The sequence below is a fragment of the Castor canadensis genome, chromosome X (assembly GCF_047511655.1).
Source record: "Castor canadensis chromosome X, mCasCan1.hap1v2, whole genome shotgun sequence".
Classification (NCBI taxonomy): domain Eukaryota; kingdom Metazoa; phylum Chordata; class Mammalia; order Rodentia; family Castoridae; genus Castor; species Castor canadensis.
In genome coordinates, this window is record NC_133405.1 from 133840178 (window position 1) to 133867732 (window position 27555).

Below are 27555 nucleotides of genomic sequence, written 5' to 3' on the forward strand. Positions count from 1 at the left end.
AACAACAACAACAAAAAAGCAAGAAAAAAAAAAACCAGCAGAAATATCATTGTCACAAACCTGGGGATTGAGAGAGGGATGCAAATGATTGCACAGATTAAGGCAAAGGAAGTTACTAAACAAAATTGAAGTAGAAAAATCAACAAAAACAACCTAAAGGGAAAAATGTGAGAAGCCACAGTTTCTATAGTATTGCAATGAACCAAATACTTGTATCCTCCCCAACTTCATAAATTAAAATCCTAACCCCCAATATGATGGCATCAGGAGATGGGCCATCTGGAAGGTAATTAGGTCATGGGAGTGCTAATCGCATAAATGGAACTAGTGGCCTTATAAAATAGACCCCAAAGAGCTCTCTTACTCTTTTCTATCTTGTAAGGATATGAGAAGGTGGCAGTCTATAACCCAGAAGACAACCCTCACAGAACCCACATATGTTAGCACTCTCATCTTCAACTTCCAGCCTCCAGAATTGTGAGAAACAAATTTCTGTTGTTTATAAGATGTTCAGTCTATCATACTTTGCTATAGTACCCCAAACTGGCTTAGACAATTAATGAAAGCATCCAGTGTTCAATCTAGTTTTAAACAACCAAAATATGAGACACACAAAGAAGCAGGAAAACATAACCCATACTTAGAAATTAAAAAGGAGTAAAAAATAAGTAAAAAATGGACTCTGAATGGATTCAGCAGAAAAAGACTTCAAAGCAGTTATTATAAATATGCTCAATTAAGGGAAACTGTACTTCTTTAAGAGGTGAAGAAAAAATATGATGACAATGATTCAAGAAATTGGGAATATGCATGCAACAATAGAAAGTATATTAAAATGATCAAATGAAAATTGTGGAGTTGAAAAATACAATAACTGAAATAATAAATTCATTAGATGGGTTTGGCAGTAGAATTGAAATGGCAGAAGAATCAGTAAACTTGAAACAAAATCACTGAATTACCCAATTTGAATATTATAGAAAGAAAAAACTGAAGCTGGATGCTGGTGGCTAATGCCTATAATACTAGCTGCTTGGGAGGCTGAGGTTGGGAGGATCATGGGTCAAGGCCAGCCTGGGGAAATAGTTCATGAAACTTTATCTCCAAAATAACCACAGGAAAATGGACTGTGTGGCTCAAGTAGTACAGCATCTGCTTTGCAAGCTCAAAGCCCTGAGTTCCAACACCAGTCCCACGAAAAAAAAAAAAAAACTGAAGAAAAATTAATAGATACTTGTAAACAATATCAAGTGTACCAACCTACACATACAGGGAGTGCTAAAAGGAGAGGATGGATGGAGAGGAAAAATATTTGAAGAAATAATTGCTGAAACCTTCCCAAATTTGATAATACACATTCTATAGACCAAGGAAGCACCTAGAAACACCATGGTCAAGCTACTGAAAGCCAGAGAGAAAGAAAAAGCTTGAAAGGAGCAGAAGGAAAACCAACTCATTATATACCGTGGAAAAAACCAATAGAAAAAAAGCTTATTTCTTATCTAAGACAAGGGAGCCCATAAGGCAGTGAAATATATTTAAAGTGAAGGGTACAACCTGTTGACCAATAATTCTATATCCAGCAAATATACTTTAGAAATTAAATGGAACTAAAGGCATTGATTTTTCATTCAAGAAAAGGCAAGACTATATGCATAGAACACAGGTCATTTTTCCAGAATCAGAGGTCTTTATAAAGTGATATAAACATTCCTTATCTTGATTTTAGTGACTGTTACACAACTGTACCTAAATTTTACATTACAGATTGATGAATTCGATTGTTTATAAATCATATCTCAATAAAACTTATTTAAAAAAATTAATCCTTAAGAGCGCTTCTGTTCAGTTTTCTCTTCATCTCACAAAATGGAGTCCACAAAAGTTTTAGTTTATACCTCCATTATTGTACTTGTATCATTATTATCAAATTCATCCACTTAAAGCTAATCTCTCCCACTTGTTTACAAGACCCTCTGGTGTTACAATCATATACTATCCATCTTAATATCCCCAATATGTAGCAAAGTATCTGATAGAAGTTGGCATTTAAATATAAGTGTTTAAGTGTAGAGTTGAAATTTGGGCTAATTCAGGGCTCCTTCTGGAGGGCGCCCCATGTGTCTATAAAGTAGAAAAAGGGAATGATTTGCCTGGAGAATATGACAGGAGCAGAATCAATGAGGAAGGTTTCTTGCTGAGGAACAGAATTACTAACAATGCTTAAAAAATAAATATATTTTATTTTCTCAAAATAATACAAGGAAGAGAAGTCCTGGTTTGATGTCTTAGATCAACATCGCCAAGGTTCTAAGCTCATTTTTATCTTTTTACATTGTCGTCCTCAGCATTTTGCCTTAGGTTTATAATTTCATGGTTGTAAGGTAGCTGTTGCAGATTTAGGCATCACATCTTATAATCACATCCAAGGTGGGAAGAAGGGGGAAAGAGTGTATAGAGCAGCATCCTTCCAAAGTCTCTCTTTTGTCAGGCAATAAAATATTTCCTGGATATCCCTTAGCAACCTTTCCCTTATGTCTCATTGGCCAAGGATCTCATGGTCACCTAGTTTGCAAATGAAGTATTTGTCCAAGAGAAATGTACTTACCATGCACCAATTAAAACCACTAGTTTAGAGCACTGATTTAGACACATTCCCTGGGGAATTACTACCTATATAGAATTGAGTCCCTGGTGGCAAGGATGAAGAGGAAATTCTATTATGGATATAACCAACTGGGTCTACCACAAAAACAGAGAAAAAAAAAACAAAAACAAAAAACCCACAGTCTTGCTATTTGAGGAGCAGCTCTATTTTCACCAAAAATAGATTTCTTTTCTACATGCCAGTAATACCACTGTATCATTAAAAATAGGCATCTTATAAAATCTCAAGGGCTATAGGTAGCAGGTCAAGATTTCAGAGTTCTGACATTAAAGTGAAAACAGAAATCGAATGATCAATAAAGATTGTCCTAGGATGGTCACTGTGGACATTCCTAAAAGGTAGCTGATGAGTACTGACCTCCTCTAGATCTTGGAAGTCAAGGTTGATGCAGAGTCAACTCCAGCTTGCTTCCTGAGTAGGGCGAGAGCAAGGAGTGAGACAGGAAACCCGATATTTGTTTCAGTTAATTGTGTAAAACCACTTGACTCCATGTTGGTAGGACAAAATGGAATGCCAAATCTAAGACCCAAATTAAGCTTCTGCCTTCCTTTGAAGCCAACATTTAAAGTATGCCTTGCCCTTCAACCAGGAAGGTCAAGGCACAATGAAAAAGATGCAGCCTTAAGCCTAGTGGCAAAGTCTCTCAAATGTGTAAGGCAGCATTTTCTGAGGTCCGCCTTTCATGAGGGAAGGCTCTGTCTTGCTTGTTCTTGATATAGACACTGGGAAAAATAAAAACAGAAGTGCTTTAAACCAGATGGTAACCATTTGCATTTGCCTATGTGAAAGCAAAACTAGATAAATGTGAACACTTCAAAATAAAATGGCAATGCTTCCACAATATCTTCATATTTCACATAATATTCTCACAATTAGATGTAAGACTGCAAGGCATGTTAAAACTCAAATAGCACAGGATTTAAAAAAAAGTTATAAAAAATAAGAAGGCAACTTTCCTAGCTAACGGGTTACAAAAAGATGTAACTAGGGAGTTTTGATGAGAGAATATAGAATCTAAATTTCCAACTATGATTCAAGTATTGGGTTTCTGATAAACTTTAATGACTTTTAAAATTTGTAATTTAAAAATGTCTTGACTTCAAATAAGAAAGCATGGAATTTAAAAGATGAAACTTGAATGAAATAGAATTGTGATTCAGGTTCAAATTGGAGAAGAGGAAGTAGAACTCTAAAGAACCAAGAATGGGTTTCCATGTAGTTTATTAATCAGCCTCATTATTCAATAGCTGCCCTGAATATTTTGATGATCTGGCTCAAGGAACTTAGATTGTATGTAAATGTGGATTGCTTTCATTTGCTTTTAATCCAAAGTTTGATTCAATTTGTTCTTTAATAAAAGTATATTAGCATAAATATCAAAATTGAAAATATTATAATTTAGAAAACCATAGCAATACATTCCATTTTGGGGTTGAAGTCAATACTGACACATAGCACATACCATTTCTATTTCCCAGCATTTTTTCACTTACTAGAAAGATAAGGAAAATGTTCAGTGGTAGATTAGATTAGTAATCTCACTTGAAGACTGAGAACAAAATGGAGAATGGCAGCTACCTTCTGCTCAATGAGACTTTATTCTACCAAAATCTGCCTTCCTCACTTCTCTACTATAGACCTCCAGAATAACCAGCCTATGGGCTACCTTCTTTGAGTTATTCTAGGCAAAAGCCTTTGACTTATCCTTGAACCATGTCATGTATTTATCCATTAGCAAATCCTGTTAGCCCTCTATTTAAGACATGTCCAGAACCTACCAGCCTCCCACAAATCCCACAGCCAGCCCAGTGGTCCCAACCTGCACTGTCACTCTCCTGGATTACTGCAGTAAGTCCCCATCAGACTCCTGGCCCTCACCCTTGCTCTTTGCTTTGTCATTCATTTTTTTTCTAAGTATTTCACCTCATATTAGATAGGAGGGAGCAGAGATGCCCCTGCTATTTCTGGTCTAATTCCAGTCTAAGTGATGAAGTCCATGCCAAGTGAACGGTCACAGAACAGGTTCGTAAAGTGAAAGTGAGATAACAAATCTCACTGGAAGTCAACTGTTAGAGACTGAGTAAGCCCCTCCCTCAAGTTCATATGTTAAAGGCCTAACCCTTAAGTACTTTATGAGGTACTTAGGTTTAGATGAGATCACAAGGCTGGAGTCCTCATGATGAGATTAGTCATTATAAGAAAAGGGACCAGAGCCATGTAAATACACAGTGAGAAGGCAGCTGTATGTAAGCAAGGAAGGGGGCCATCACCCAAAACCCAATATGCTGGCACCTTGATCTTGGACTTCCAGCCTCTAGAACTGTGAGAAACAAATGTCTGTTGTGTAAGCCATTCAGTCTATGGTATTCTGTTATAGCAGCCTGAGCTGAATAAAATAGCAATTTAATATCTGGCAAATTATATCTTTCACACAGAATTGCTTATAATTGGATGAAAAAGCTAAAGAGGAACAAAGGAGGAAGCTCCTGACAGGCCTAAAAGAAACTACAGAAAATTGTTCAGAAGCCTGGACCCCTGAATCACTAATACAGTATTTTTTCAAAGACCATACATTTGGATAATTTGTTAATACCCCATACTTTTGTATTATTGTGGGGTTGTGATAATATCAGAAAATGGCTGAGGGAAATCTAATATTGTATTGATAGTGAATAACAAATCTGGTGAAAAGAAGAAATACCATCCCATTGGAATCATGCTTTCTGTTGTTGGCATAAAATGACCCCATATCCAGTCATCAAAATTCTTCTGCATAATTGTCAAATTAAGTGAATGTGTACTTGTATTCAAAACTCTTTATAAAAATGAAAGTATTACTGGGTAGCCCATTGACCACAGCTAAATAATCAAATTATTGTATTATATCATATATCATTTAAGTCTTAGTCTTTGTCATGAGAAGAAAGAGAAAGATGACAATGGGATGAGAATAAGAAGCAAAAACAAATAAAAGAGGAAGCTGGTAGTACAAAGTGTCAGCTACAAAGAAAGACGTCACTCCTGAGTCACAGCAAGCAAAAATAAGATTAGGATTGATGCCAGGTTTTAGCCTACAATAAACTCTTCCGCCACATTATTCTGTAATAACAAATGATTTTGCAACATTCTTCTTGCTACAGTCACCAGTCACTTCCAGAAAGAGAGCAAACATAGTCTCAATCAGCCAGGTGCATTTTAGGTAAGAAAAATTAGGATGTCACAGAGAAGAATGGAAAACATATTGCCATTACCTGCTCGCATCACACAAAATGCCCTGCAAATGTACACTTCACATTTCCTGTATTCCTCAATACCTTTTCAAATTTGCTTTGATGGAAAGCCATTTTATAGTTTTTAGGAAGCTATTGTACAAACATAACGTCCGGCTTTGAGGAAGCTGGCTTCTCTGCAGAATGGAAGGTTTGTGAACAGCCTTTAAACTTGGCATGGACACCCACAGCCATCTTCCCATGCCAAAGGCAAGTCTAGCTTTCCATTTAACTCAGGTCCCAAACCTTGGAGACATCCTTCACTCTGTCCCTTTCACAGCCCATACCCAAGGAATCAAGAAATCCTGCTGGCTTCACTTTCCAAACACTTCCAGGATCTGACTTCTTTTCCCAACCTCCACAGCTTCACCAGCTCTGACTCCCCCAGTTTCTCACCTGATTTGTCATTTTTAATGACAAATCATAAGTGTGTACATTTACAAAGTACAATGTGATGTTTTGATACCCATATGCAATGTGGAAGATTAAATCAAGCTACTTAGCATATCCATCACCTTCCTTACCTATTATTTCTTATGGTCTCACCTGGATTAATGGTGGAGCAGCCTAGAGGCTCCTCCCAGGTGATGCTGCTGGTCTCAGGATTGTACTTGAGTGACAGGGCTCTAGAGTATGTTTCCAAGTGACGGATATCTGAGAAGGGTGTTCTCGGCTGTGAACAATAGGATATGGAGTGATCTACAAGCAGCATGTGAGAGATGACATTGGGGACAGAGGAAGTGGGTACAGCAACCTTGCCATGTGTTCCCTTTCTCTATACCCACATGGAGGTCTATTTTCAATACTGCAGCCAGGTCGTACCACACTGCCCAAAACCCTCCATCCAGAGAGAGATCCAAAGTGATTGTTGTAGATCATTCTGTGCCCAGCCACCTCTCTCATTGCCCCCACTATCAAAAGCACACCACTGGGTCACAAGGACCTCTTCTATTTTGTTTGTACCTTGGATGGCTCCTGCCTAAGGCTTTCTCACTGATCATCCTTTGCCTAGAATGCTTTGTCCCCAGCTATCTACACTAAATCCTTCACTTCTTTTTGGACTTGATGTAAATATCTGTTCAGGAAGACTCACCCTCAGCATTCAACTCCATGAGCCTCAACTGTTCTACACACCCTGCTACCACTTCAATCCTTTCTCAGCTCTGGCTTGCCCATGGTGTTTATGTGGAATGTATGCTCTACACGGCGTATTCACTTAGTTATTATGCTAATTAGCTACCACCTGTCTTTTGCACTAGAATGTAAGCATCATGATTACAGGGGTCTTTGTGGGCTTTATTCCTTGATGTGTACCCATCGTGTATAATGAATGTATACTAAATAAATGAATGAAATGAGTTTTTGTTGATTTTATCACCTATATTCATAATCATAAACCTTTTTATCAGGAGAAGAAACATTTAACTGAATTTACCATTTGTTTTATTTAAAGTTTGTGTCCTGGAAATATTTATATATACACAATAATAGAGAATAGTGCAATGAGGACCACATCTCAACGTCCACGTTCAACAATCACTAACATGGTCTCTCCTGTTTTAGCTGTATCCCCCACCCATTTTCCCCAGAAGATTATTTTGAAGCTGGTTCTAGGATTCATATCATTTATTTATAAATCAGTATTACAGCTAAAAGATAAGGACCATTATCACCCCTAACAAAGTTAGACAACCTTATGACAGGCACAGGTGGCTCATCCTGTAACCCTAGCTACTTGGGAGGCAGAGATCAGGAGAATCATGATTCAAAGCTAGTCAAGGCAAATAGCTTGTAAGACCCTATCTCAAAAGTACTCATCACAAAAAGGGCTGGTAGAGTGGCTCCAGTGGTAGAGCACCTGCCTGGCAAGCATCAGGCCCTGAATTCAAACCCCGGTACCATCAAAAAGAAAAAATTAGACAACCCCACAATCACAACTAACCCGAGTCCCAGTCAAACACTGATTTCTGTCACTCTAGATTCAGTTTTGCCTGTCTTAGAATCTCATATAAATAGAATCAGATCATATATACTCTTTTGTGCCTGGTTTCCTTTGCTCAGCATGTTTTTGCACTTCATCCATGTTTCATACCAGATTCTACAATGGAAAACTAGAACAGTAATTATCAAAGTTTTCCAGGAAAGCAGAGTAAAGCAATGGGAAGTAATTTACACTCAGAGTCATTCAGATACTGAATTAAGCAGCTTCCAAACCTCCATTTAGACCATGTTAAGCCCTCACTACTCAAAGTGTGGTCCATCCTGGGATAGCAGCATTTGTATCTCCAGGGAAACTGCTAGAAATGCAGAATCCCAGGCCCCATGCTAGACCTGCTGAATCAGCATCTGTAGTTTAACAAGATGCCAGGTGATTCGCTGGCACCTTTTATTTTGAGAAACAGCACTCTAAGTACTCTTCAGGGCAATAGTTCACAGCCCAAGTCACATGCTACCTACTGACTGTTGTGTCAGGACCCAGTCCCAAGCATATTTCAAGCTGTCGGTCACTTGACAGAAACTAAGCAAGGATCCCTAATACCACCTTGGTGTCCTAGTCCATTCAGGCTGCTATAAGAAGGTAGCACACACTGGGTGGTTTAAACACAACAGAAATTTATTTTTCACAGTTCTGAAGTCTTGGGAAATCCAAGATCAAGGAGAAGGTCCACTTTCTGCTTCATGGACTGTGCCTTTCAGCTATGTCCTCACATGGTGGGTAGGGCAAGGCAGCTCTCTGGATCCCTTTTATAAGGACACTAATCCCATTCACAAGGGCCTGGCCTTCATGACCTAATCACCTTCCAATGAGCCCCACTTCCTAACACCATCCCATTGGTGATTAGGTTTCAACATGTAAATTATGGAGAGGCACAAACGTTTAGACCATAGCGTCTCAGCCTCTTTATAAGTACTACAGTTTGGCACTAGGGGTTAAAGATAAGGATGAACACTGCAGGAGGAAGCAACTAATGTGATGGAGTTTGAATTCCCTTCTTTAAAATACTTTACTATGCCTCTGAGATTGAGGAAAGCTAATTGGATTACCTGAAACTACAATAGCCTGAAGAGCTCAAGAAAGGTGTCTGCACAATTACACAGGGGAAATCACACAGAACTCAGTGGCTGGAAGCCTGAAATTGAGAAATTCCATCCAAGAACATCAATAAAGGACAGTTCCTTTAAAGGAAAGGATCCTGGAGCTCTCATATAGTCATCAAAAGCAGAAAGGGTAGCATGATTAGAGGGGATAAAAAATACCAAAAAAAGGATTCATATGCAATCATACATGGCGACTTTTAAAATGACTGCTTTTAAAATCTTAGGATGCTCATACAACTCTGTCAGAACCATAAACATTGACCCAGCTGCAGGAAGAAAACAACCTACGTGAGGTAGAACTCTACCTATTACATGGTTGAGAGGTTTCTAGAACAACAAGGCATATAGGCCCTGGGTAGCCAGCAAACAGAAGACTAACAGGCAGAAGACATTCCAAGTCTTAACACAATGTAAAGTGTACCTGCACATTGCTAGAGGCTGTTTTTTCATCTCCCGTGTCTGTGATGTTACCATCACAGTCCTGCTTCAGTCTGCTTTAACCAGCTCATTTTGAAGTTCAGACAAATTTGGTCTGATTTTAATAAAGTAATGCTTATTACATTGGATAACCTAAGGCCCACTATCCTCATTTCATTCTCCCCATTGACCAAGTAAGTGCTCCCTGTTCTCCAGAGTAGTGACTACATCTGCCATTCACTCTTTCTTCCTAACAGTTTTCATGAATGCTCTAGACACTTGATCTTGGAACTTAGTGCAACAACCCTCTATTAACCTTCACTCTATTACAGTAGTTCTCAACTGGGGGCAATTTTGTCCCTCAGGGCACATTTGGCTGTGTTTGCAGGTGTGTGTGTGTGTGTGTGTGTGTGTGTGTGTGTGTGTAGGGGTGGGTACTGGGGATAGAATCTAGGGCTTGCACACACTAGACAAGTGCTCTGCCACTGAGCTATGTGCCTGGAGATATTTTTGTTGTTACAACTGGTTGGTGTTGTGTTGGCATTCAGTGGGTAGAAGCTAAGGGTTCTATTCAACAACCCACCATGCATAGACAACCCCTACCAAACTGAATCACCTGGCCTCAAATGTCAGCACAGTTGAGAAACTGTGCTCTACTCTGATCCGTTGTAGAAGGAAAAGCAAGAAACATCTTGTCCAAAACAATCATTTAGGAATCCTTCTGGTCATTTCAGTTTCTATTTCTGAGGTCTTTCTGAGTAGGTCCTAAGACCTTTTAACCAATAATGTTCCCTGAATCCCTTGCTCCCACACCCAGCCTACCCCCCCCCCCCACCAAATCAGAGCAGGTAACTCCACTTGTTTGCTGGGTCTCCAACGCTTTCCCTTATGTGATGCATATAGACGGCTCCATATTTGGCTAGGCTTTGGAATCCTGTGGAGAGCTTTAATGCCTGAATCCCACCTTCGTAAAATCTGACGTAATTGAGCTGGGGGTTCATTCTGGGCATGGGGATTTCTACAGCTCATCATGACATTCTAATGTGCAGCCCAGGCTGAGGACCACTACTCTAGATTAATCATTCCTGTAATGGTTGAGAGTGGCTTCTTCCATCTGTACATAACAATGCTTATTCAAGAATCAGTATTGCACAGTAGTAAAGAACCTAGCTTTGAGACTAAACTCCATGGGTTTGAATTCCACCTCTCATTTACTGATCCTGTGATCTTGGGAAAGTTATTTAATCTCTCTGTGCTTCAGTTTCTCTAGATGTAAATGTGAACAACAATCTCAAATGACCAGGTTCTCCATCAGCCAAGACTCAACCAGAGCTGTGGAACCAGATCATATGTGGATTTCTTATAAGGAACCGACTTATGTAACTTGAGGCCTGCTCCTCAAGTCCAATGTCCAGACTACAGGGAGTCAGGGAGGGAAGATCACGAGCAGGCTGCAGCTACACAGGAAAGCCCAAGCCTTCTTTTCTTTAAAGACCTTCTGGATGATTTGGTCAAGTCCACCCAGGATAATCGCTCTTTTGATGAACTTAAAGTCAAGTGACTATGGATCGTAATCATATCTATAAAAATCTCTTCACAGCAGCTCTAGATTAATGTTTGGTTACAAACCAGGATAAGGTATATGTGCTACAAAATGGTCACTGCTTCCTTATCTTCCTCTGACTCTTTAGGGAATATCCCTTATAGCACCCCCTAACCAAGAGGAACTCTCCAGAACAGAATCCTTGTTTGGACTGTAATTGAGCCTAGCTAAGTTGACATGCCAAAAGCCATCAGAGTTAAAATCCTTACCACACTTAATTCACTGAGAACAGACCTAACTTATAGTTAGCACTCAGCAAGTGCTTTGTTGAAAGGCCATCCTTGGAGCAGAAAGGTTGTACTATTTTACTTGTCAAAGAACTTGGGCCTCAATCTAGGTTCTTCTTTTCTACTCTAAGCATGAAAGAGATTTATTTAGATAAACTCTGAGGCAGGATTTTGACACCAAAGGCTTTTCTAGGTTTTTACCTAGAAAGAAAAGGAAAGAAGAAAGAAAGGAAGAAGGGAGGAAAGGAAAGAAGAAAGCAAGGAAAGGTGTTCTTGGGGGGAAATGCAGAATCATTTCTGACTGAGCAACACCTGAAAAATCTGTCTGTCTCTACATATATACACCTTCTATATAAACATACACATTTATACATAATTGCTCAGCTCTCCATGCCTAAGTTCTCTGACAAAGACAAAAACAACTGTTAAAACATTATAGAACTCATTCACTCATTCATTCATCTAATAATTACAGAATACTACGATGTGCCAGGAAGTATTTTTGGAGCTGAGGATACAACAGTGGACAAGATAAAGTTTCTATCCTTACAAAAGTTTTAACATTACTAAATAGCACTGAACAAATACATATTAAATGCCAGTTATTAGGTTATGTAATTCTTACACATGTATTATCTTGTTTATTCCTCATAGTATCCCTATGAGGAGATAAAATTATTAACCCAAACTGTGGAGCTTAGCAAGCTCAAGTGACTTACCCAAGGAAAGCGCTAACACATTGATTTTTATCCAGAGAGGGTAACTGCAGCATCCAAGCTGGCTAATTTTGCACATTCAGTGTAAGATATCAACCGTTAGTCTTTACTGTGGCAGAATATGCCGACTGGACCAAAACAAACACAAATATTGTTCTCTTTCTTTCCAATGTGGAGAGATTCTCAAGCTTGGTTTCTTGGCCCCCTCTTCCCACAGCTTCTGGGTCTAGAAAGAGAAGTGCCCTTGCCTTGCACTTGTTCCTCATTCCTTCCTCTCATCTTGGAAAGGGAACAGCAAAGAGGAAATTGCCTTTCCACCCCATGCACAGCTGTTGGAAGGAAGCCCTGGCAGGCTTGGAGCTTGCCCAGAAGAGGGAATCCAGGAGGAGCTGTTCCTCGGCTCCACCATTTTTGGAGGAGCTTTGTCCACATGTCACCCGTTATGAGTAGTTCAAGGTCTGGCATTCACTCCCTGTCACAACCCAAATAGGGCTTTCTGCTCCTGGTAGGGAGACTTGAGAAGCAAAGGGAAGACTTGTGTAAAAAGGGAAAGCAGAGAAAACCTTAGACTGCATTCTTTGAGCAAAGGGTGTTTGGAGCCACCCCAAGAGGCAGCTGCCCAACTGGCAAGACCTATGTCAGGCAGCTGTGCACCCAGGAACAGGGAGCACTGCACATATGGCTGAGTGGGGCTGCACCATCTGTCATATACCGGTGCCAGTCTCTTCACTTCAGGCAAGTTGGGAGTAGGAGGCATTAAAGAGTGAAGTGACAGCTCACGAAGTCAGCCACATGCTACAGGTCCCCTCTAACAATCTCTTCTTCTAAACATTTAGATTCTCGTCACTACTACCAAACAGCAGTTGCCAGTGGATACAATACTGTAATTATGACCATAGAGTTTGGAGCCAGAAAACCCTAGGTTTAAATTCTGGTTCTTCACGTAAAAATGTGAATGATCTGGCTAAGTTCTTCAATGACCTGTCTTTGAGCATCAGTTTCTTGTTTTAGAAAATGGAAATTGTAATCATTACTGTTCATGGTTATTGTGAGGATTAAATTCAATAATATTTATAAGGAGCTAACAGCAGGGCCTTACAAAACACAGCAGGCATTAAAGAAAACAAAGCCTTTTACATGTTGACGCAAAGTCTAACTGCAAAGCATCCTTTTTAGGTAGGTAGTAGGTCTTCTGTCTCCATTTTGGAAGTAAAAACAGCAATGGCATTTCCAGTACATTTTAATGTGCATTCAGAGCCCTGGGTGAGGGGTGGGGAGGTGGAAAAAGGCAGGTTCTCATTCAGTATCTTGAGTAGGGCCTGAGATTCTGCGTTTCAAATGAGCTCCCTCCCAGTAATGCTGACACTATTGGTCTAAGGGCTGCACTTTGTGTACTGAGGGTCTAGGAAACCAGCTATGGTACAGTAGGCAAGCCAACTCACTTCTCTAGGCTTCCGTTTTCTAAGAAGCATTATCTGGATAGTTTCACATTTTTTTCATGCTACCACAATTTTTTTCTAAGAACTAGCTACCAACAATCTCCCCACTTGCATGTCCTTCTGCAATGTGACCTCCCATGGAGAGCCCCTTCTCTTGAATCTGGATTGTCCTGTGACTTGTTTAGACCAGGAGAATGTGGTAGAAGTATATGTGATTTCCAGGCCTAGGATTTAGGAATCCTGGTACTTTTGTTTTGCCTTCTTGAGAACTAGCTACTATGTAAAGAAGCTCAGGCTAAACTGTTGAAGGAGAAAAGAGAGAGTGACCCAGCCAGCCAGCACCCAGCAATATCAGAGACCCACAGTTAAGGTGCCAGACACATGAACATAGCCATTTTGAACATTCTGGTCCCAGGTGACCTCCTAGCTTTATGCAGTTACATGTGGGACACCAGCCAAGATCTCATGCAGTAGATGAACCACAATGCTGAGCCCAATCAGAATTATGAAGAATAATAAATTACCATTGTTTTAGGGTAGCTTGCTATAGAGCAATTAATAGCTGATAAAGATGTTCTACTCACATAAAAGATGACCGAACACTTAAAAGACTCATAAAGAAACATTACCATATGAATAATAAAAGAAAAAAAAAAGAAACATTACCAAGTGGAGGGCAGAATATATGTGGAAAGCTGACTTTTTACATCTATAGAGTTCTTAATGAAGACCTCTCTGTCATATTCAATTCAATTGGATCAGTATTTATTTAGGGACAGTGAGAATATAAGGAAAGATGGAGACGTAAGTCTTATAAACTTTCATTATATTTGTGAATGCTAGTATGGTACAAAGAAAACAATTAGAGAGCATATATTAATTAATAACAATGCACTAAACATATATGTGAGACTCAAAATATTTTAGCATCAATAATAAAATTCTATGGACCCCTAGAAGGAGCTCAGTCAGCCATTTGGGAATTACCAGAGAACAGTTCATTAAAGGAAGGGTAGCTTAAACCTAGATAAATGGACTGATATAAAGAAGTATGCAGTGGTTGAGTAACAGTGTTCAAATTTTCTATACAAAAACAGACCTATTGGAAAATACATTCTAGAAAGTCTCCCAGTACTTTGTACAGAATGAAAATCTTGAGTATACCTTTAAAATTACTTACTATAGTACATGGTCACCAAATTAATATTTTAAGGATAGAAGGATATTGCAGAATATATGCTACAGAAATAGAAATAGATTCTCAGAGGTGTAATACAGGTAAAAATTGTGAAGGTATAGTATTAAAGCCAATAGATGAAAACAGGACTTTGAAGGTAAAAAGTATACACAGAATAGAACAAAGAAATGTAAAGGATTTGATAAATGTGTGATTGTCTTTAACCTTCTCACCAAATACCAGCTATAATGTGTTTCATTTGGAAAATATATTTATTGGTTGTTATTGGTAATGTGGCATCTCAGAATTACAATTCCCAATTAATATCCCAATGAAATGAATTTGGTTGTTAAAAATAAGATGTAAGAAAAAACAAAATTATACTTACTTTTGTAATATTTTCTAGAAGCACATGGTGGTACATACCTGCAATCCCAGTACTTGGGAAGCCAAGGCAGGAGGATTGAGAGTTTAAGGCCAGCCTAGGCTACATTAACAACACTGTCTCAAACAAAACAAAATAAAAAGAAGCATTTTCTGTAAGGAAATTATGCAATTACAAATCATGTTTTAACAGTACCAGATAATGTATAAATAACTGCATTTTTTAGGTCTGGGCACCTTTTCAAACCTCCATTGATTTTGCTACCTCTTTTCCATGAAAATCCAAGGGGAAAGCACAATTCTGAGATATTGGTAATCTGAGACCTCAAAATAATATCAGTTTTAGATGAAAGTTCTAATAAAAAATCATACTGAGCCAGGTGCCAGTGGCTTATAACTGCAATCTTAGCTGTGCAAGAAGCAGAGATAAGGAGGATCACAGTTCGAGGCCAGCCAGGGCAAAAAGTGAGTCCCTACCTCAAAATTACCCAACCCAAAAAAAGGATTGGCAGAGTGGCTCAAGTGGTAGAGCTACTGCCTAGAAAGCATGAGGCCCTAAGTTCAAACCCTAGTACCACCAAAATTAAATAAATAAAGAGAGTAATCAAGTAGCATATTGCAAAGAGACCAAGGACTGGCTTAGTAATGGTATAATACTCCCCTTCCACAGCAGTAAATTGACCCAGGTACATAACACTCAAGAAAGCCATCAAATGAATGAAAATCAATGCATGCAAGCTTTGTCTAAGATAACCTTGGGTAGGAAAAGTAAGAAGAAAGTATAGGGCTCTCTACCCCCTCTTCATTTTCTTGTAGTTAAATTTTTCAAACATTCTTTCATTTATCTATTGAACAATAAAGTTAAAAGGCAAATACTGAAAGAGTTAAGAGTCTCCTAAAATCAGAGTAAAAGGATACTCTTGGGAGAAACCAGACAATAAACAAACTGGCATACATAAGAATGCTAGTTGGTTGTAAGTAGGCTGAAGAAAACTATAGCTGCCTTGGGAGAAGGGCAGTCAGTAGGAATGATATCTAGGAAAGGGGGTCAGGAGAGGTCCCTCAGAGACATTTGAGCAGGGTCAGGTGTAATAGAACATTCCAGGTGAATGAACAGTTAACATAAAAGTCCTGAGTCAGAAAGCAAGGTTGGTATTAAGATGTAATTATCAGATAAAACAAAAATGATATAAGAAATAGAGAAAGAGAATAAGAAAAATAGGTATACAACAAAATAAAAGATGTGATCATTAGGAGGTGGCTTTGTGTGTATGATGTATATATGCATATTCCCTGCTTTGGGGAATTGAATTCTGAATTGGGATGCAGGATCGTCTTCCCAGGCAAACGTACCAAAGACACAGAATTTCTAATCCATTAGCTCCAGTCCCCAGGGAGGTTTGTGTTGCATCTTGTCAGCAATTATCTCTAATATGGGATAAAAATCTTCAGCTAGGAGTGGGCTGGAAAGGAAAGAGCAAGGCAGGATCCTTCAGGTGTGATTGAATTGCCTGGGGAAGGACCTCCTGCCAACTCTGTTTGCTTTGCAAAGCACTGAGTTTGTCTGTGCTTTGTAACCAGGAAAAAAAAATGGTTTATTTAAACCCATTTCCTCTCTGTAATTCTAACATATTTCCCAGCAGTTTTCTCCTGGAAGTTCACTTTATTGAGACTGCAAAAAACCTCTCAACATTCACCTTAAAAATCTTCAGAAAACTGGAGTGCATACTGATGGAAAACTAGTGAACAGGGAGTACAAATGGGTGGAGTTTGAAGCATCAATTGCCATTGGTTACCCCTTCTTGATTGCCCATGAGAAAAGCTCAGAAACTAACCAGTAAGATTCCTCAGGGGTGTGTGCAGTCCTGCAGAACTAAAGCATACTCTAAACTGGGCATCTCACAGAAGCACCTTGGTTTGTAAGTATTTCCCCATAAAAGCATCCCACTACTGAAAATATGGATGGAATAATCAATAGCATTAATGAGCTTTAATAAGATTTCATTTTGTTTGGGTATACATTCAGTTAAAACCTTTGAAATAATAGTTTTTATGCACAATTAATTTAATAAGGTCTATATGCACAATTAATTTAATAAGATCTACTGAATAGAAGCAATCTATTAGGCAGTGCTTTTAGAAGCCTGAGAGGGGGCAGAGAAAGGGGGTTGTGTGCTTCTTAGGAGCTGAAGAAAATGATGGGCCCTTTCCCCAGAAAAATGCTTAACTGGTAAGAATTTGCATTAACTGTGGAGGAGTTCATGGGTCCACTGAATCTATTATCGAAGCTCCCTGCCTTAGAGACACTGGAAGAGAAAGAATGTGACAACACTAACAACTCAGATCTGCATGGCCCTAGAAAAATGTTTTATTTTTATAGGTAATCTATATGCCCAAGAAGAGTGTGCTGGCACAATGGCCTTTTTTAAAAAAAAATTAAAAATTTAAATTGTGGTAAAATATCCATAACAAAATATATTATCTTAGCCATTTTTTTGGTGGGACTGGGGTTTGAACTCAGGGCTTCACTCTTGCAAAGCAGGTACTCTACCACTTGAGCCATACCTTCAGTCCATTTTGCTCAAGTAAGTTTGGAGATGGGGTCTCTTGAACTATTGCCTGGACTAGCCTTGAGCCATGATCCACTGGATCTCAGTCTCCCAAGTAGCTAGGATTATAGGCATGAGCCACCAGAGCTTGGCATCTTAGTCAGTTTTTAGTGTATAGTTCAGTGCTGTTAAGTTTATTCACATTGGTGTGCAACCAATCTCCAGAACACTTCCATCTTGCAAAACTGAAATGCTACACCCACTGAATGACTCCCCATTCCCCCCTCCCTTCAGCCCCTGACAACCACCACTCTACTTTCTGCTTCTGTGAAATCAGCCACTGTAGGTACTGCATTTAAAAGTGGAATTATGTAGTAATTTTTTTGGAAGGGGCAGACTGGCTTATTTTACTTAGGATGATGTCTTCAAACTTTGTCCATGGTGTAGAATTGTCAGAATTTCCTGCTTTTTTAGGCTGCATAATATTCCATTGTGTGCATATACCACATCATCATACTTATCCATTCATCTGATGATGGACACTTGAGTTGCTTCCACCCTTTGGTTATTGAGACAAAACCTGCTATGAATATGTGTGTACAAGTATCTTTTGAGACCCTCTTATCCCTGGTCTCTCTTTTCACAGTTTCTACTACCTGTAGTCAACCATGGTACAAAAATATTAAATGGATAATTCCTAAGTTTTAAATAACTTTTCTTATAGTATATTATTATGATCATTCTATTTTGTCATTAGCTAGTATTGTTAATCTCTTGGGCCTCATTCATAAATTAAACTTCATCATAGATATGTATCTACAGGGTTTTGTACTATCTGAGGTTTCAGGTGTCTACTTGGTGTCTTGGAACATATTCCCCTTGGATAATGGTGGATTATTATACCACATTTTGCTTCTCTATTCTTCCACTGATGGACACTTGGGCTGTTTCCACCTTATAGCTATTATGAATGCTACTGCTCTGAATGTGGATGTACATATACCTCCTCAAGGTCTTGCTTTCAATACTTTTGGAAATATACCCAGAAGTGGAATGACACCATGATTTAGATGCAGCCATTTTGTCAAGCTCTTGGTTGCAAGGAAGCCTATTACTCAGCAACTCAAAGTCACGTTTCTTATCTGAAAGGCCCCACCAAAATGTGAAATTGGTGTCTCATAACCAAACCACACAAACAACAGACATTCTTGATCTTTATTCTATACCTCTATTCAATTATGCAGATTTCACTTTCTACTTTATTTACTTCAGTATTCTTAATAAAAAGATAATATTGGATCTTTTAAAGTCTGTTAGAACTAAGTCTCAATGGGCATCTCGACTATCTCTAAAAACCGTCAACTTAAAGGAAATTCAGAATATGAATGCTGGTGAATGAATATTTTATAATAATGAACTGTTATGAATTTATTTGAAGATTTTCTGTGTAGTATGAAGCTGAGAATAAAGACACATACATTCCTTCTCCTCTTTCCCTCCAATGTCAATGTAATGCTAAGCAATGAAACTGAGTATAATGGAGAAATCTTCAAAAAAGCAGAGATGTCTACATCCTCCATTACCAGATGGAAAAGGAAATAAGTGAAAATAGTTAGTTAAGTAAGTGTAATTCTTCACAGAATATAAACAAATAGAACCACAGTAATTTTTTTTTGTTGTTATTTGGATAATTTTTATTTTCTTCTTTTTATTTACTTGAATTTTCTAAAATTTCCACACTATGTGTTATTTTAACAAAACCAAAATATTTTTAATTGCCTATTAGCTTTGAAGCCAAGAGACCTGACAATCCGCACTAAGCATAAGACCGCTGCCTCTCACCAAGCCTTCTCATCTTCTTCAAACTTCATGTCTTTCCTGCTCTTTCCCTTCCCTCCTTTAAAATTCTGTTTATGATTCACTATGTCTAGGAACCCATAACCCATGAATTCCAGCCTTGCTTGGAGACTGTCTTGAACAGTTACATGTTAGATGTTGTCATCCAGGATTTGCATCCAGCAACTATTGTGCCACTGGTGCTCAAGAAGCAAGGAATACCAAGAGGAGAAAGATGGCCCTAGGAGCCCATACTCTAGTGAAAGGGATGCTGGATCACATTTGCACTGTGAGCAGTGGTGGAAGATCACAGCAGTGAACAAATACTTCTGAAAAGGTAAGATTTGGGTTGGATCAGAAAAGTAGGAATGTATTGAGCCTGCAGTTATGGACTCTGACCATACTCTATGCTTATGGACTTTGTGTGTCTATTCTTCTAATCCTTCCAACAGTCATGCCAGGAATCCTCTTCCTCGCCTCTGCCCCCACCCCCTTCCTTACCACCCACTCCGCCCCCTCCCTCTCTCCCCCACCCCCTCAATACCCAGCAGAAACTATTTTGCCCTTATTTCTAATTTTGTTGTAGAGAGAGTATAAGCAATAATAGGAAGGAACAAGGGTTTTTGCTGGTTGAGATAAGGATAGCTATACAGGGCATTGACTCACATTGATTTCCTGTGCGTGTGTGTTACCTTCTAGGTTAATTCTTTTTGATCTAACCTTTTCTCTAGCTCCTGGTCCCCTTTTCCTATTGGCCTCAGTTGCTTTTAAGGTATCTGCTTTAGTTTCTCTGCGTTAAGGACAACAAATGCTAGCTAAATTTTTAGGTGTCTTACCTATCCTCACCCCTCCCTTGTGTGCTCTCGCTTTTACCATGTAGAACCACAGTAATTTTAAAGGTGAAACTAATTAACATGACATGTAGACCATTCATGCAAGGTGTCCATAATGTCACCAAGAATGAGGAATGATTCAGCTTAGAATGATGAAAAGTCCCTTATGAGCTAAGGACAAGGGCTAGCATGGGGCTCCTTGTCATGGGTGGTTTGTCTGCCAGATGCTGCAGAACCCTGCCCTTTTACTATCCCTTCTGAATTTCAATTCGTCCCAACTCCTTCACAGAGAAAATAAGATGTTCAGATGAAGAAAAGACATCCACTTTAAAATTTCCTGGTTATTGGAACAGCTGGAATTTTAATGATCTGTGTTTGGGGCAACCTCAACATGGTGGCATCAATAGGTACTCAATCAACAATAGTTCTAACAACACAGCTGATCAAAACTGTTTCATTAAAATAACCTCTTTAAATCACCATGTTCTCACCCACATTATTCAAAGTCAAACCCAAGAACTTGACCTATGTTATTCCAAGCTACTATGGATCAGCTTCATCACAGTCCTTCCAGAAGTATCCTTGTTGATTTTTTAAAGCTCTGCCTGTGCACACATACCGAAAGATTAAGTTCTCTGAAAAGCCTGCAATTTCTGCTTATTTCCTTATGACTGTTCTCGTGCACAATGAACATTCACAAAGTATACACAGGTGGTCTCTCCTTGTAGACTCTAAGTATTTCAGAACAGGGACCAAGTCTACTATTTATTCCCACCTCCTCCCTAGAATTCTGCATGTCAGAGAAATTTGTTACTTTTAAGATAGTTTCTTCTAGAAAGATTAAGGAGTTTATCGCCAGAATGTCATGAACACCCTTGACATTATGGCATAAACTTGATACATCTTTTCTTCTCTCACATAAGGACCAGCCCTGATGGCAAACCACTGAAAATCGTGGTGAAAACATTAGCACATTTACCCAGCTTGCAAGACTCCAGTCCCTAACTTTATGCCAGTGACTTCCAATTTGTATTTTCAGCACAGACTGCTGCTCTTCACAGCTGCCATCTGCTAGGTGATGGTAACCTGAATTCTCAGAGGCCCTTCATATTCTAAATTTTCCAAAGCTTAGCCCATTTAGCCCCCAAAATATCAGCTCCATAAGAGCTGGGCCTTTGTTTTGCTCCCCTTTGGAGCCCCAGGACCTAGAATAGTATCTGGCATTCAGTGTGTGCTCAGTAAAGATTCTTTTAGTTTTTTGAGGCAGGTTCTTGCTATGTTGCTCAGGCTGTTTTTGAACTTTCTATATAGCCCAGACTGGCCTTGAACTCACGATCCTCCTGCCTTGGCCTCCCAAATGTTGGGAGGCTTAGCTAATAAAGACTTTTTTTGAATGAGAAATAATGGATGAATGAAGACCACTCCAGAAGGCGGAGTCTTCCATTAATGCCATACAAATTGCAAGAGAGTCCTTTAGCACTGGACAGTTAAGACCATTATCTCATCATCCCTCCAGCCTCCTGTCTTTTACCACATTGCCCTCTCTGCTGCCTCTTCCCCGTCAGCCTCTATAAATATGCTCAAAATTCACTTTCATAAAACAAAGTGCTCCTTTATTATAGGAAGCCATCTGTAAATCTGTCCACAGTCTCACTTCTTCAGCCCTGGTTCTAATGTTATATTCCTGTAATTTTGAAAACCACAGGGCCCCCAATTTACACCCCACTCTTTCACTCCTCTGTGCCTCTGTCAGGCAAGGGCTTGCTGAAATGTTCTTCTTGTCCTAACTATCTATCTTTTCAATACCAGTGCAGAGTTATCTTTGCTATGAAGTCTTTTCCTGGTCCCCCAGGCAACTAGGCAAAGGGCTCCTCTTCAAACGGCTCTCGTTGAAGCCAGCACATCTCTCAAATGTTTTTATCTTAAAAATCAGAAAACGATGATACATGGACAAGACTGTATGTGGCCATAAGCATCTGGCTTGGGTCCTTAGCCCCCACAATCCTTGTGCAGTAACATCTCGCTACACTTGTCACCCATTCATGACACAGCTTGGCATGTCACACTGCATAGTAGCTCTGCTCTAAGCAAGTTTTCATCATTACAGACACTCCACTATATTATAATTGTGTTTGTCCCTCACTGAACCTACGAGATTTTCACATTTTAAATTATCATATGACTAACCTGACATATTTTGGTATATGTATGGCTCTGTGAACTTTATTACATGTATAGAGTGTAACCAGGACCACAAGTAGAGCACAAAATAGTCCATCAGCCAAAGTGCTGTCATGGTCTCTCCCAACCTTGTCACCATAGTTTCGTCTCATTGAGAATGCCATGCAGATGGATATAGTATGTAATCTTTTCAAACTGGCCTCTTTCACTCAACACAATGCCTTTGACAATCATTCAATTTGTTGTATGTATCAACATTTTGTTCTTTCTTATTGCTGAGTACTATTCCATCATGAGGATTTAACACAACTTATTTATCTGAGGGATATTTGTGTGTTTCCAGTCTGAGGCAATTTTGATAGAGTTGCTAGAAACATTTGTGAAAGGGCTTTGTGTGGAATTATGTTTTCATTCATCTAGATTAAATATCCAGAATGAGATCACAGGGGTCTTAAGACAAATGTATGTTTACTATTGTGAAAAACTGTCAAACCATCTCCAAAGTGGTTGTGACATTTTGCCAGTGGGTTGAACTGGCAAAGTATGCGAGTTCCAGTTGTTCCACATCCTTATCAGCACTTGGCACTGCCAGAGCTTTTATTTTAGCCATTCTAGTAGGTGTGGTGTGTTGTCTTTATCTTTGTAATCCAGCACTTTGCACAGTGGTAGATTCTCAATTACACTGAAGAAACTGCACTGGACAGAAATATTAAACTCCTTCTTACCCTCCTCTTCCCAAGTCCTAAATGAAACATCCTTACTAGTAGAATATCATTACAGCAATGTAACCTTTAACTTTCATGTAAACAAAATGAACTTGAAGGCTTACAAACAGGATGCTTATGAAAGGCTCTGTTCTCATAGCCACTCACATTAACAGGAACCAACTTACTTAGATCAACTTACTTGTCCCTCCAACCCCACGAGGTAGGTATTCTCATTTTGCCCATGTGGATCCTGAGGTTTAATGAAGCTCACAAATTTTCCCAAAGTCATATAGCTTACAGCAGACACCAGGGTGCACACCAAGGTGCACACCAAGGTCAGGCTGGTTCCAGATACCATAATACTAATCATTCCATGCAGCTGGCTTACTGGGCCAAAGGGACTAGCTGCTCTTTCTTTAATCAGTAGCAAAACATCAAAAACTTAAGTTGCTTTAATTTTGAATAGCTGTATAACATCTGGAAAACAAACCACTTTATTCCCATTCGTCTTATGATAACTTCTTCAGATCAGCCACAAGGTACATGGATGGAGGAGCACAAGGACCCTTGTTCTGGGAAATCTGATTGCTTGATTGGAGGACAGATTTAGGATTTCAGATCTCATTACAGTGAAGCCAGGTGCACAAGAGAGACTCAATGAAGCAGATTGGACTAGCATCACTTGTGGCTCTATGGAAATTACCCCATTATTGAATCTTGAACCACATTCACTTAGTACTGGGGTTGAGAGCATCCTCTCCTGGAGGCCTGAGCTAAAGTTATAATAATGGGCATTTTTATGTCATGTTGATTCAGAAAAATAAAATAGTATTTTATATATAAAAGATAAAACTAATATACTAGCCTGGATCATCTAATGATTATGGAATGTTTAAGCACATCATATCCAGGGATAACAAAGAACTTCAGTCTTTAGAGACATACTTAACACTAGTTCTAATAAAACAAGAGACAAGGTCTTTCACTAAATGCATAGAGTCAAAACCATGGTCAACAAAGTGCTAAAATGGAATTAAGTGGTTTGGCCTTAGTATTTTGATTTCAAATAGTTCTTATCTCTTTTATTACCTACTTTCTCCCAAACTCAGCAACTATGCTTCAGTGAGTATTGTAGCTGAATCTGTTTCTTTAAGTGTTATTGACTGGACAAAATAAGTGGCACAGTTAGTATTCCAAGCTATAAGTGATCACTTTCCATAGCCCAAATATTCAATCATTTTCCCCTTTAAGTATGAAATCAGGAGGAGAATGCATATGCTACAAAGAAAAGTTACCCAATGAAATTATGTCACAAGCCAACAGTAGCTTTTGGGGATCACAGTAGCTAGTTCCAAAATGTCAGACTCATGTGTTGTAGTCACATACAATGACAACATCAATTTCCACATTTTCCATACAATGAACATGCACAGCAGAAAGAGGTTTCATTTGCTCTCATCTCAATATTGCTTTAAATAAATAGTACCACCAAGTAATTATTGCCACAGAAAATTATGGCAATGCTAAAAAATATTTGGCTCAAAGTCCCGAGTAGCAAAAGTCAAGAGCAGTGATTTTTATGAACTTGGAGAGCTTCTCTTAGCCTGTGACCATCCCGTTATACTCACACCTGCACATAATGTTCTTCTTGCAATGTTTAAACACTTCATAATCACAGACTCTGCTGAAAGAATATCATCTCGGCAAATTCATAAGTGACTTATAATACCCAGTGCCAGTGATTAATGAGAAAACATTAAATAGCAGAATGACTGGAAACTTCCCAGTCAGCATTCCAAAGTGTGTGCACTACTGATGAATTTCTCATACTTGAAAGTTAGACAATCCCAAGACAAAAAAATTACATATTTATAAAAGCCATAAGCCACTCAGCAATAATCTGAACTTTTGGTAAAATTGTGTTTGTTTTCAAAGGAGAGAAACTTATTTATCAAGACCATTGAACATAGAAAAAGCAATTAAACACAAACCAATTTGCATAGCCAGCATAGCACTTTTTGTTTAAAAATCAAAACTTTTCATTCTGACAGATATATTTGTCACTGAGAAGATACCATTTTTAAAAGAAAATAAAGCGCACAATCCAATTTTCCTTGCAAAAAGCACAGTCAAAAGTTTACTGTGAATTATAGCCTATTATTATACCCCATATAAGAACAAGCAGCTCAAATCAGTTTCTCTTTTCCCAAAAGTGCCTCTGGACATTTATTCGTAAGGAAATAAACAGCTGAAGTTGTGTTGGTTTTGTCCTTTTGTTTTGCAGGCTATTCCTGCCTCACTTCAATATTCTTTCCAAACCCTCAAATTGCCTGAACAAAGTTCAGAAGGACCTCATCACCTTCCTATAAAAGGCATCACTCTCGTAGAATTTGGAAACATTGCTTTCAACCCTTCTCCAAATAAAGTTGCCCTAATAAAAAACATAAGCTACTCTCAGAAACCAGGAATAAGACCCCTGATATTTTTGCTCAAAGACCATTACTTACTGGCAAATGTGTTCTCCTTCATCCTCTGCTGCCTTGCCGAAGCCCCAGGGAATGGAGAAGCTCTGCCAATTTTCTCCTTCAAGGTCCCCCTCCATGGTAGGGAGCCAAAACAGCCCACCTTTTCCTGAGGATGGAAAGAAAGAATCCTCTCCTTTATTCTTTCATAAGAAAAATGATTGTGTCATAATAAACAACTGCTAATCAAGAAGAGTGAGAGAGGAAGGAGAGGAGGAATCAATACCCAGAGGCCAATCACATTTCATCACTCAGCTACTCGGAAACCAGATATACTTACACAATCACATGCTTTGAGAGAGTCGAGGGTACGAAAGAGGAGTAGCTCTGTCTTTTGTAAATTATTAACAGAGACTTTTTCTCTGACCATGAGCAAAGATGCATAGGCTGCTCATTTAAGAAAAAAAGCAGTCAGGGTTGGCATGGAACACAGAAATGGAAAAGTCCAGAAATGAGAGCTTTGATCACAGTTCTGCTATTTACCCCTCTAACACAGAACAACCCTGTGCAGTTAAAGTGAAAGTGATAAAACACTGGGAATGAAGTGGCAACTTCTGAAGGTCTGAAGCTGCCAAATTGCAGCTTCAGCATTCCCCTCTGATGAAAATGAGTATTTGCTCCTCCCCATGGGAGAATCCACTATGGGATATTTGGTGCTCTGATCAGGAATGATACCACCTGCACACGTTTCTCCCATCCTACCTGAATTCCAAAGTGCTGTTGAACTCCCCTAGCTTTCTTGAGCTTCATCCAAATTTGAGATTTAACACATCTACCTTAAAGCTATTTGAAAGTTGCCAATTTTAGTGCGAGATCCTACCCAGCAATTTAAATTCAGTGGGAAAATGCTGATCCAGGAAGCATTTAGAAAGCATCAGATTTCTGTGACAGGGGACATTTGGGGCACACTCTGTTGGGTGATGTGGAATGGCCCCTTTTCACTAGACTAGGATCGCTCAACCTTGGCAATAGGAACTTTCTGGGTTGGATACTCCTTTGCTGTGTGTGTGTCGGGGTGGGAGGGTGAGATATCCTGTGCATTGCACGTGCCAGTACCATGTCTTCCATTGTGACAACTATAAATGTCTCCAGACATTGTCAAATAGCCCCCAGGAAGCAGAGTCACTCCCAATTGAAACCACAGCTCTAGAGATCCATTCATTTACTGCAGTAGTTCCAAAGAGGAGGAATGGTACATCTGAGATGGGCTCATGCCAAAGGCAGATGGTAGGTAAACAATCAAGGCCTTCAGTAAAACACAGGACTCATATGCTTGAGTTCAGAGAGATAATTAGACTTGTCAAAATGGAGACACATTTAAAGTGAGGAGATATCAACTTTCCAATGACATTTGCCAAGCCTCTCACTATCATAGTTTCCAGAGCATATATGGAATACACTCATTTCTCCTTAGTTCTAGATTCATTATTTTACCTTGGTAACTGTCATTCCACTGCAAAAAGGGTTTGTTCTGGAAAACTATTCCTAGCTGATCTTTGACAGCAAAGCAAATCAAGGCAGAAATAATGAGGATATAAATCCCCTGCCTAGTCGTGTAACCTTAACCAACCCCAGTTGGAATGTTTCCTTAAGAGCATCAGATTTCTACAAGAAAGCGGAGGGTGGGGGGGTTGGGAGGTTGGGGGGTAGTCTTTTCAATTAAATACACTAGCAGCAGTCTTTCTAAATCCAACACTGAGAAAATTAGGTGGATAGTGTCACAGGCAAAAGTGCAGTTCAGCAAGTCTACAGGTGATGGAGTCTCATTAAGAATGGCATGCTGGAGGAAGGGAAAGAGGGGATGAAGGAAAGGAAGTTGTCATGGGAGTGGGAGATCAAAAAGATAGGCAAGTTCTTTAGGTGGTAAACTGTGTCAGTACTTTCTGTGCACTCCATTGCTTATTCTGGAGATTAATGTAGGGAGGTCA

The 27555-nt window shown here is 39.2% G+C and overlaps 1 protein-coding gene across 4 annotated transcripts in view; it reads right to left on the reverse strand.

Moving 5' to 3' along the window:
- The window catches only part of Frmpd4 (FERM and PDZ domain containing 4), a 763802-nt gene extending 737761 nt beyond the window's left edge, over positions 1 to 26041 (reverse strand). For 2 of the 4 annotated variants that reach the window (XM_074064139.1, XM_074064149.1), the window contains exon 1: positions 25613 to 25782. In XM_074064139.1, coding sequence (XP_073920240.1) covers positions 25613 to 25707 — 95 coding nt within the window. In that variant the 5' untranslated portion in view covers positions 25708 to 25782. Of the gene's footprint in view, positions 1 to 25612; positions 25783 to 25907 lie in introns of those variants that run through there. The other 2 variants (XM_074064140.1, XM_074064144.1) reach the window with 2 other exon arrangements.
- Between the last annotated feature and the right edge of the window lie 1514 nt (positions 26042 to 27555).